Raw genomic sequence first — 10,714 nt, forward strand, 5'->3', positions numbered from 1 at the left:
TCTTATAATGGGACAATGTGTTCTAGTGTTTCAAGTTATATTAACAATTATAGTGTATCTACCTTATCAGTCCTCCAAGGAAGGTCATCCCCTGGAGACCATCACTACACATTTACATTGTTATATCTTACAAATGTCTGGAACATAGGAAGTCTTCAATAGACATGTGTTAGGGAACAGCAAGCTAGAATAATTTCATTTGACTCCTTCTATGTCGATACATTGAAGAGTAATGAATTACTGACTGGCCAAGCTGTTTACTTGGCCATCGCCACTAGTAACATAGATTTCTACAATATGATTGGGCTGTAGCAATAAAAAAATACTACTAACACAAATGGATCAGTCATGCGTATGGTCCAGTTCATCCACTGTATGTTTAAAGAGGAGGAAAAACAGAAACACTTTGATTGCACTTGAGTTTAAATGCTAGAGGGCAACAATACAGTGGGTGAGGCATGTTGTGCCTGAAAAAGAAAAAACAACAATCCCTCAAAATTATGGCTGAGGGCAACACCTTTCTAGAGGCAATGGTTGAGAGAACAAACTACTATTAACCAAAAATGTTTTAAGGGAAAAACAAAGCCTTGGTGTTAGATCATTAAAACATAGGTAATATTCTCTGGGTCACATACTTCGATGAGGTTACTTGGATTTTGCTGGAGAGACGCTATTTGGGAATATAAATTCCACCATGCAATCTAAGGCATACTATTGCTTCCATGTACTCGTTCTGCCTTTCCTGTGAAATAATTGCAAGCTACATATCTAGTTAAAACAACAAACTGAGAAAATGTTCTGCAAAATTAGCTCACTCTAAACATTTCAGAAGAAGTCTGTCTGCGTAAGATTCTCTGATGAGGAGTGGGCAAGCAACACACAGCGGTAGTGAGGGTGTGCAGAAACACTAACATGTTCCTTAGTCTTGCTTTGAAATATTAGAAAGGATCCAAATATATGTGCATAAGTTCCCATGTTGTGTGTGTGTGTGTGTGTGTGTGTGTGTGTAACCTAACATGCACTGTGATGAAGCCCATATGATTTCAGTGCCAGAGGGAGAGCCACAGGCCAGGCTACAACATTGAAGGAACTGACTTTGGAAGGCATGCCCAGAGTTTCAGCCTCCCCAGTAGAATCCCACTTCAGGCAGCGAGTACCTTTCTGCTTTCCATGTTTCATGCTTTCCACAAAGTAACTTTAAATAAATAGGAAATGACAAATGACTTGATATTAGTCACTGACACATTTCCTGAAAGCTATTTACACCCTTGTGTGAAATCACCCTAACTCATTTCCATTTTCTCACTCATGAAATAATCAAATGTGGCATTCCCATGACCTTTAGGCAAACTCAAGAGAGTAGAGAAGATCTGGTGGTAGAGAGTGAAAAAAGTCTCTGAAATTTTCCGATGCCGAGGCTTATTCTGAGAATTATCATCCCATTAACACTTCTAGGAATCCCAGAAATCTAAGTCAGATGGGAAGATAGACCAGAATCTAGCTTTCTCATGCCGCTTGGAGAGCATCAGCCCCAATCACAGCTGCTGAATGAGGTGAATCCCAAATCTCACAGCTTTTCAAAGAAGCAGAGTCCCCAATACCTGGACTTTACATTCCCTCCATCTGAGATTAGAACTTCTTGACAGTTCAATCTCCTCCTTTGTGCTCATCCTGCAGCCCACTTTCCCCCTTCTCCCTCCTTAATTAGAGAGTTCGCAGACCCCTCCAGATGCCTCCACCACCCCTCACCTCATATGATGCTGGCAAGCATCAGGCATACACCCTCGAGTTGCAAGACCCAAAGCTTTTGGCGTTGAAGTACCTGGCACATCCCAGGTTAGGTTGGTTGATACACTTCTTCCAGTTTTAAGTCTCTAAAATCAGCACTGATGTCATATCATGAGCTTTTTTTTCCTGTAAATATAACTTTGCTCCTATAGGGAAATTCATTATCGTGAATTGATGATGCCAAATTGTTACATGTCATGATAATAATTACAAAAAGCACTAAATATGTCATACCTCTTTTGTGATAGGTTTTGTTTACAGAGATTCCATAAATATACAAAGGTGTGTCTGCCAAATGCAACTAATTGTATAAGAAAGACAAACATCTCCTTTCTTTAAAAGTGGGTTATATGAGCTACAATTTTATCATTTTTTAGTTGTCACAGCTGTTATAAATTAAGTGAAAGATTGGGTGATGCCCTCTATTGCATTCATAGAAGGAGTAATGGAATGGGACCAACAATAACAGCGATAATATCAATATGTGATGAGGTTTTAGTCTGCATGTCAGAAACTGTTTGAAGGATTTAGATTTTAAAAAATTCAATCCAGCCCTAGCCAATTTGGCTCAGTGGATAAAGTGTCAGCCTGTGGAATGAAGGGTCCCAGGTTTGGTTCCGGTCAAGGGCACATGCTGGGTTACGGGCTTGATCCCCAATTGGGGGTGTGCAGGAGGCAGCAAATCAATGATTCTCTCAAATCCTTGATGTTTCTATCTCTCTCTCTCTGTCCCTTCTTCTCTGAAATCAATAAAAATGTTTAAAAAATTAAATCCAAGAAAACCAATGTCACATAATTTACTCTCATTGTACAAATAAAGAAGCAAAAGCAACGAGAGGTTGAGTAACATGCTAAAATTCTTGTAGTTAATATAGGGTGGCAACAGAATTGAAATCCAAAGATGTTGGTATCCAGAAGCATTGATCTTAACCATTATTTATAGAGTAATAAGATGTTATTTTGAGGTCAGACTCCTCTTAGGTTCTGGAAGAGATCAGATTTTTCTATATTATTTTTGCCACTGAATAGCCTATAGTTTATTTTTGTAAATTTGAGAGTAGTAAAATGCATAGAACATGTTATCACACATCTCCTTATAGCCTGAGGATAAGTATCCAAGAGTGAAGTTGAAAATTCACCCTCAGCCACTAAGTCTGTGATTGTACATCATGTTTTTCATGGTTTTCAGCTGAAAGATTCTTCAAGGTTTCAGAGTATAAAATGAGAGAGTGGGGTGAGGGGAGAAAAAGGTTCCTCAAAACAGCTTTTGAAACGCAATTAAGCATGGTACTCAATCTAGATTTTCCAGACTGAATCTATAATTTAGATAGCAAGCCTTGTCATTTCTAATAGTTGTCACTGTTTAGCATTGTGGATGTTAGCTGTCAAAATATACAAGGCCTGTCTACACATTCATTTTTCCAATGACCCCATAAAATTCATCCAAAAAACAAATGTTGCTCCTTTCATTCAGCTAACAATTGGAAAGCCTTTTATGGAATATAAAAATAGATGAGCCATACAATGAATTGTTAGCTCCAATGACTAAAATGAAGACAAAAGGAAAAAAATTGATTCAGTTATTCATTCTAACTAATCTGAATGTGTGGTCTTGGTAGATAAGATATAAAGGCAACCCCATCTCAAGTTTCCAGGCTCACAAGGAAGTAAACCAAAAAATGCACAAGACATAGCAATATTTTCTGGTCATGATTTTAAAGGATAGATGATATTCTCCTTGAAGAACTCTGCTATTCCTAACAATATAATACTTATCAAGTGTATGTCACATTATGCTTTCTTAAGAATTTTAATTTACTACTTGAGCCCCACAATATTCCTGTGAGATATAAACAGAGTAAGAACTTCTTCCATTTTACAGATGAGAAAATTAAGTCACAGTTCAGATAAATGAATCATCCCAAATCACAGCTTGTTCATGGCAGAATTACATCTAACATTAAATCAGGAGTCTGAGTAACAGGTGTAACAAAGATTCCAATTCACCAAGAATTCGGCCTTAAATATGCTGATATTAAGACTGAAAGTCTAATGTGGTAATTAAATGACAATCGCTCCATTTATTTTAAGAATAAGTCCAAAAAAAAAGAAGAAGTCCTATAGTTGATTCTTTTCCCGGTAGCATATTAAAATAAAATTAAATAAATAAATACAATTAATATTTATTCAAGATATGTTCAATGGAGTGCTTACCGATGCTTGTGAACCAAACAACAGATGGACCAAAATCCCTGACCTCAAATACCCTATATTCTAGCAAAATAGACAAAAATAAGCAATTGACATAAATTAACAAAGATAGAAATTATCTTGTATTTATGTGGTTGGTCAGGATAGGTCTCATTGAGAAGGTGAGATCAATGGAGATCCAGGGAAAAGGCTCCCAGGAGTGTCCTGGTGCGCTCAACGAGCAGAAAGGAAGCCAGTGTGACTGCAGCAGCAGCAGCAAGGAGAGCTGGGTGAGGTGAGGTCAGAGGGAGAACAGAGAGGCAGATCCTGCAGGCCCTTGGAGGCCAGCACAAGAAATCCCGGCTTAATTATGAATGAAGTGGAAACCATTGCAGGGTTTTGAGCAGTTGAGTGGCAGGATCTGACTTAATTTTTAAAGAAGACCTATTATTAATCATTAAATACCTTAAAATTTTATCACTCAATATATTGCATAACCTTTGTTACATATATGAATCCCAATTACCCTTCCTTCTCTCAGAATAAAATACAATTATGTCCACATTCCCACAGAAAATACCAGTGCTCAGAATGTCTAAGTATCTTGTCGAGATAAGATCTAGTAAGTGACACAGCCAGGTGAAAAGAATAATTTTTCTAACTCCTGGTCCAAAACTGATTGCTCTTTCTTGTGTATTCACTTATATGAAACTCACAAAGGAAAGAAAATAATAATTGAGATTAATTACCCAAATTATTCATCAATAGAGATGCTCAGCTTGATATATTAAAATAGGATCAAGCCCATTTTTCCCTTATTAATTTCTGAGACATAATGACACAGTAATTTCCCTGAACTTTCTATCTGGAATGACATATGAACATTCAGGCTAAGAATTTTGGATGCAGAAGTAACCATAATAATAATTTAAATTTACAACAGTACATTTGGAAAGTTTTTCAAATTCTTTTAGTTATTATTTATTAACTCTCTACTATATACTAGTTACTGTGCTAAATTCTTTGCATATGTCATTCATCAAAACTCTAAGAATATTACTATCAGTAATCTCTTTCTATACAGGACAAATGTGACCCAGAGAGGCTCAGTGTTCAAAGGTCATGGGACTGTTCAGTACCAGAACCAGGATTTTTCCTGAATCTCCGCAGTCTAAAGTTAAGTTCTCTTCACTAAGGAACACTACAGTAATTCTGCAGCATGATGCTCAACATATCACTTCAACATGGTCAGCCAGATATGAGTAGCTCCATTTTACAGATGATTAACTGGTCACAGAAAAGTTAATCAAGCCATCAACATTTACTTTACGGCCACAATATGCAAATCAATATTTAGTTGCTGAGGCACACAGGATTTATGATACAATATCTTGCCTCAATGAGCTTGCAATCTTGTTAAAGTAACAAGAGACACATAAAGAGGTAATAAATAATCCAAGATAGCACATAATAAGTACCAAATGAGATATAGAGCCAACAACTGCTGAAGAATTTCAAGAGAGAGAAAATTGAATCTGGGTGCTTCAATTTAGTTATGAAAAATCTTTACTAAAGAGGACTAGTGTTGAGGTGGTCCTTATAGGAAAGGTAAAGTTTAGATGATCAGAGAGGATGAGGAAAAATAATTTCAGTGAGAGGCAGATAATATGACCAAAGGCCATGGGAGAAGACTCGACTGGATTATCAAGGGAAAATGAATTGATGCATTTGAAGTGCAGAACACATGAGAGGGAAAACAAAAAATGAGACCAGAGAAGTAGATTGTAGAAAACCTTGATTGGCAACTTAGATATCTAAGGGAGGAGAGATGGAATAGATCTTGTTGAACTGTTAGTGTGTGGCACCAGCTTTATGTATACTTTTTGTTTATGTGATCCTATCATCAAACCTATGAAGTAAAAAGGGAGATACAGCATGGCTACTTTAAATAAAAGGAAGCAGAGACTATCTGGCCACAGCTTAGCTTTGGGTGTGGGTGGAGCAAAAACTCCAATCTAGATCTATCGGCCTCCAAGGCCCATATTCTTTCCACTACTCCTCACGGCCATTGACTGAAGGCAATGGGGAGCCAAGGAAGATATCTAATCAAGAGAACAGAGTGACATATAAAAGCACTATAAGAATAAAAGAATACAAATAATATTACAATATGTATAATAGCAGATAAAATTAAGGGAACAAAAACACTAGGCAAGGAGATCCATTTAATCTATTGTATTAACCCAAATAATATGGTGACAGGGATCTATATTTGAGTCCTGACAATGGCAGTAAAAATGAATGTACAGAATATTACAAAATAAATATAAATGGAAACACCCATGTCCTGCAACAAGTCGTTTCTACTATCCACCATACAACCACAGTGTAATTCTTTCTCCTAGAGCCTCAGAGACAAAAGCCAAGGTCTAGCTCAAATATTTTTGATAGCACATAATTTATTTAAAAATAATAAAATCTATGGCTTAGGAAAAATATCTGCCTTAGTGCAACCTACCTCTCAAATGTCTATCATGAATTGTGAAAGCCTTATGCTAGGCATATTTCTATTGTATATGTTTGGCAATAGCACATGGTCATGTATGCTAACATGGAGAGTAGTACCTTATATTCATGAGCATTAGACATATTAATTACTAAGGAAATATTCTGTTCCTTTCCGTGTTTTTTTTTCCTTTTGGAAAACTAAGTGTAGATTAGTCAACTGAATTATTTCTGGGAGATACAATGTATCATATTTCTGGTTATGACACTTCTCTCTTAAAATGCAAGGTGCTTCTCAGGATTCAAATAAAAAAAGCAAATATCTCACGTTAGAAGGGATGAGTAACAATATTTTGACTCAGAATCCCTACTCTCACCTAATCTCTTTAGTATCATCCAGCTATGCTAAAAGATAATTAAAATTTAACATATTAGCCAAGCCTAATTTTCTTTACCTTCATGAATAAAAATAGATTATTTTTCTGAGGTGAAAAAGGAATGTTTACATTTCAAGTCAAACTGTGCCACAGCCCAATAAATGTAGGCCTACAGCTCACATATATGGAAAATGTCTTTCAAAGTTTCAAGAATGCCAAACCTGTGCTGCGTTTTAGAAATGCCACATGCTGCATAAGAAATATCATCACAGAATCCTAAAAAGAGTATGTGTTGAAATACAACTCAGACACTATTATTTATGCAGCTCATTTTTGTATATCTGTACTGATATTAAAACAGGCATCTGTAAAATGTGGGGAGGGAAACCAAAGATGTTACAAGCATTTCTGCCCAATAATGTTACCCTTTAGCATACTTTTAAGTTTACAAAACTTAGCTATTGTAAATGAACTAATTTCAAAGCTATTCATGCCAAAGGTCAGGACTTATTTTCTATTAGCTATCTTTTTTAATATGTGAAATGCATTTATACATAAAATGTATCAAAATATACATACTGACCCTAACTTCTAAAGAAATTATTTCATGAGAGTTTCAAAAGAAAGTAAAAATCTTTTTACCTCCAAGTCCCGGTCTAAGCCGATTATCATAACCATCCAGGAGTCTGTCTAGAATTCTTGTAAAAATGGTGATGTTATTTTCTGGCCCATCTTCTTGGATGTTAGCCAGCACCAACCTAAACAGATAATTTTACAAACTGATATATAATAAATACATATATGTGTTCCACATATTAGCCATGCTCTTCTTTCTTGATTTGAATTGTAAGGCTCCCTATTAGTGCAACCCATTTTCCTCTTCTTTTCACTTCTATAAATGCCAGTATGTCTATGGGGAAGGTAAACATGCTATGGAAAATGAATACTAAATACCAGGTGATTAGAAAGTTTGATGTCAAAATTCTTCCAGATATCTACTACTCAGCATTGTGTGTGTGTCATCCCTCCCCACCCCCTCAAAATCCATTCCTTAGAATACGTTATGATGGTAGATTATCACATGCAGACACTATTAATAATGTTATTCCAACTACAATAATCCAAGGATCCCCTGAAATCATTCTTCAGTGATGCGAATATTAATTGAGAAAAACACTGCTTCCTTCAAGGCACTAAATTTCTCTGTCTTCCTCATGAATGTCTTCCTTTTTCTCTTTATGTCTTTTTCTCTTTTAAAGCAAGATGATTTCCTTACTTTGGGTATACCTCCACCCAATGGCCAAGTGCAATATAGACATCAGGGGAACTCTGCTGGCTGGGTTCCAGGCTCCTGTGCAGCCAGGAGGTGGAGGTGGGCTCTGAAAGGATCACAGCACAATCCGAGCAGCAGAGAGCCTTAGAGGAGACCCCGCTGCCTGGACTTGGAGGGGAGCGACAGGGGTCCCCCAGAGATTCAAATGCCCAGCTACTTTTGTAAGCCTGCGTGTGGTAAATTTGTGGAAAGAACAAATGGTCTCGAAATATCACAGGAAAGAGGGTTAAAAACAGTGATTTTTCTCCATTATTTGTCCATCAGAAAGCCAGAGGCCTGGTTTTGTGACATCCAGCAAATTGGTGCAGAAGCAAAGGATGTATAAAACAGAATGTCCCTTTGCACTGCCGTTTTTCCCAGAATGAATCAGAGATTTAAATTATTGGTCAAAAATAAATAAATAAATAAGTAGAGAGAATCTTTTATATAATAGAATAAAATACTGGCATGAGCATTACTGGTTAAATAGAGAACAGAAAACCAATAGAGAGAAATACAGTTAAGCTGAGGATTTTCAAAGATTATTAATTGACCTCCTTTGTTCGCTCCTTTAAAAGATTCTATGTAATCTGCATGCTGAGCCAGGTGTATTGTGTAAAGTATCATTGACAGAGTCCATTTGCATTCAAATGATTATACAGCTAGTAGCTAAAAATAGTCACAATACATCAGAAATTGGTAACCAACTTAAAATATTGTCTTGAAAGCAGAAAAAATATTAAAACATCAATTGAAGATAAACATATTTAAATTATGTAAGCAAATTAGTTCATACCCTCCAGCCTCAAGCCTCTATATTGCCTTAAGCTAATTTTAAAACTAATCACTGAGAGAGCAGTCACAAAGTTCCACATAGAGATTTTCAGTCAAAAGTGTTTTTTAATCACATGTTACAGTTTCTTTCTAAAGTCAGTATTAAGGTGTTAATGAGATATTCTCCAATTAAAATAAGGCTTTGTAAATAGATTTTTCTCAATTCTAGAAAATATTTTCATACTTGGACAACTATTTGGAGAGGAAAATGAAAAATTTTAAGGGAAATGGAGATATAATAAGGGTTTTTTTTTTAAAAAAAGGAATGGTTACATGAACATTTTTATGACTCTTATACTTTAAGTCCCCTGTTATCTTAAAAGCATACTAAAGTCAATAAATAAAAGATGCCCATTGGTGATAAACAATCAGAAAAGACTACAGCTATGATGAAGTTACTGAAAGCAATAAAAATTATTTCATGTTTGTAGAACATAGGCAAAAAAAAAATTGCATGTTTAAAATCAGTACTCTTTATGGTAGTAACCATTTTAAGAACAAAAGATATCCAAATGAATAATGTAAAAAGTTGATTAATAAATCAAGCTTTTATCTTATTGTTTGTGATTGTGAAGTTGTATACTACCTCCACCTAGAGGCTTAAGGCTCACATATCATTTAGGTTTTCTGTGTTGACTGAAAGAGCCAAGACCATTAAAAAAAAGAGAGAGAAGCAGGAAGAAAGAAAGAAAGAAAGAAAGAAAGAAAGAAAGAAAGAAAGAAAGAAAGAAAGAAAGAAAGAAAGAAAATTAAGTTAACACTCAAATCATTTTAGTCTGTGCAGTTTGTGTGGCTTAAAGGAAAACTGTTGACTCCCTCAATGAATTTTGGTGTTATGATATGCATATAACTTAATCTCTTCAATTCCTTGCAAGAACATGCCATTCAAAGGGTATTGTTTCCTTCAGTGATTTTTTTTTAAAGACAATGTTTCTGTTCACTTTTGCATTTATAGCGAAAAGCATGAAGCAGTGAACTTTTTATCATCTCTGCCACTGCATAGTTCAGTTTCTGGGTACAATCGTTCTTCGTTAGAAATAATACTTCGAGATACTCTAGCTTCTCAAAAGCCACCCCTACCCTGATGCCATTCAAGAAACACACCTTTACCCTGAATTAAAAGAGTCAGATACGATAAATGTCTCACCTGATTGGGTCCCACATCAAGAAGACAAAAAGCAGTAACTGCATGCTGTCGATGTTCAATTTCATCTTCATTGCAGCTCTGGTGAAGCCATGAAAGGAAACCAAAATACACTAAAAATTAAATTCAGCCCCACCATCCAAATAGCCCCCAAAGACTGCCATTTCCATCGGTAATTGCATTTAGAGCTATGGAGGCTATTCCAGCAGAGTGAGTGTATGGTATGATGATGGGGTGAGCGAGGGTTGTATTTTGTGAGTTTTCTTCTTACTTCTTTCCTTTCCTTTTCTTTTTCTTTTCTTATTTATTTATTTATTTATTTATTTATTATTTTTATTTTTGACTGGCAGATGATCAAGTAATCACACTTTGCCCATCCTCAGCAAACACTGTTTTGTGCTCACATAGAGACATTCAAATAATAACACACGGGACCCTGAATTGACATAGGAGCTAGAGAAGAGTATGGGTTGGAGGGGGAAATGAAAAGGGGGGGAGGAGATGGGCACTTCAAGCCACCATCCCCTTAACCAAGGCCACCCCCGCGATCGAGGCGAGAAAAGC

The 10,714-nt window shown here is 36.1% G+C and overlaps 1 protein-coding gene across 3 annotated transcripts in view; it reads right to left on the reverse strand.

The window, feature by feature from the left end:
• The window catches only part of GABRA2 (gamma-aminobutyric acid (GABA) A receptor, alpha 2), a 107,306-nt gene that overhangs the window by 95,951 nt on the left and 641 nt on the right, over window positions 1-10,714 (reverse strand). For all 3 annotated transcript variants that reach the window (XM_014534256.1, XM_014534261.1, XM_014534253.1), the window contains exons 2-3: window positions 10,154-10,231; window positions 7,503-7,618 (exon numbers count right to left, since the gene is read on the reverse strand). In XM_014534256.1, coding sequence (XP_014389742.1) covers window positions 7,503-7,618; window positions 10,154-10,224 — 187 coding nt within the window. In that variant the 5' untranslated portion in view covers window positions 10,225-10,231. The remainder of the gene's footprint in view (window positions 1-7,502; window positions 7,619-10,153; window positions 10,232-10,714) is intronic.

The sequence above is a fragment of the Myotis brandtii genome, unplaced genomic scaffold, assembly GCF_000412655.1.
Source record: "Myotis brandtii unplaced genomic scaffold, ASM41265v1 scaffold10, whole genome shotgun sequence".
NCBI classification, from domain to species: domain Eukaryota; kingdom Metazoa; phylum Chordata; class Mammalia; order Chiroptera; family Vespertilionidae; genus Myotis; species Myotis brandtii.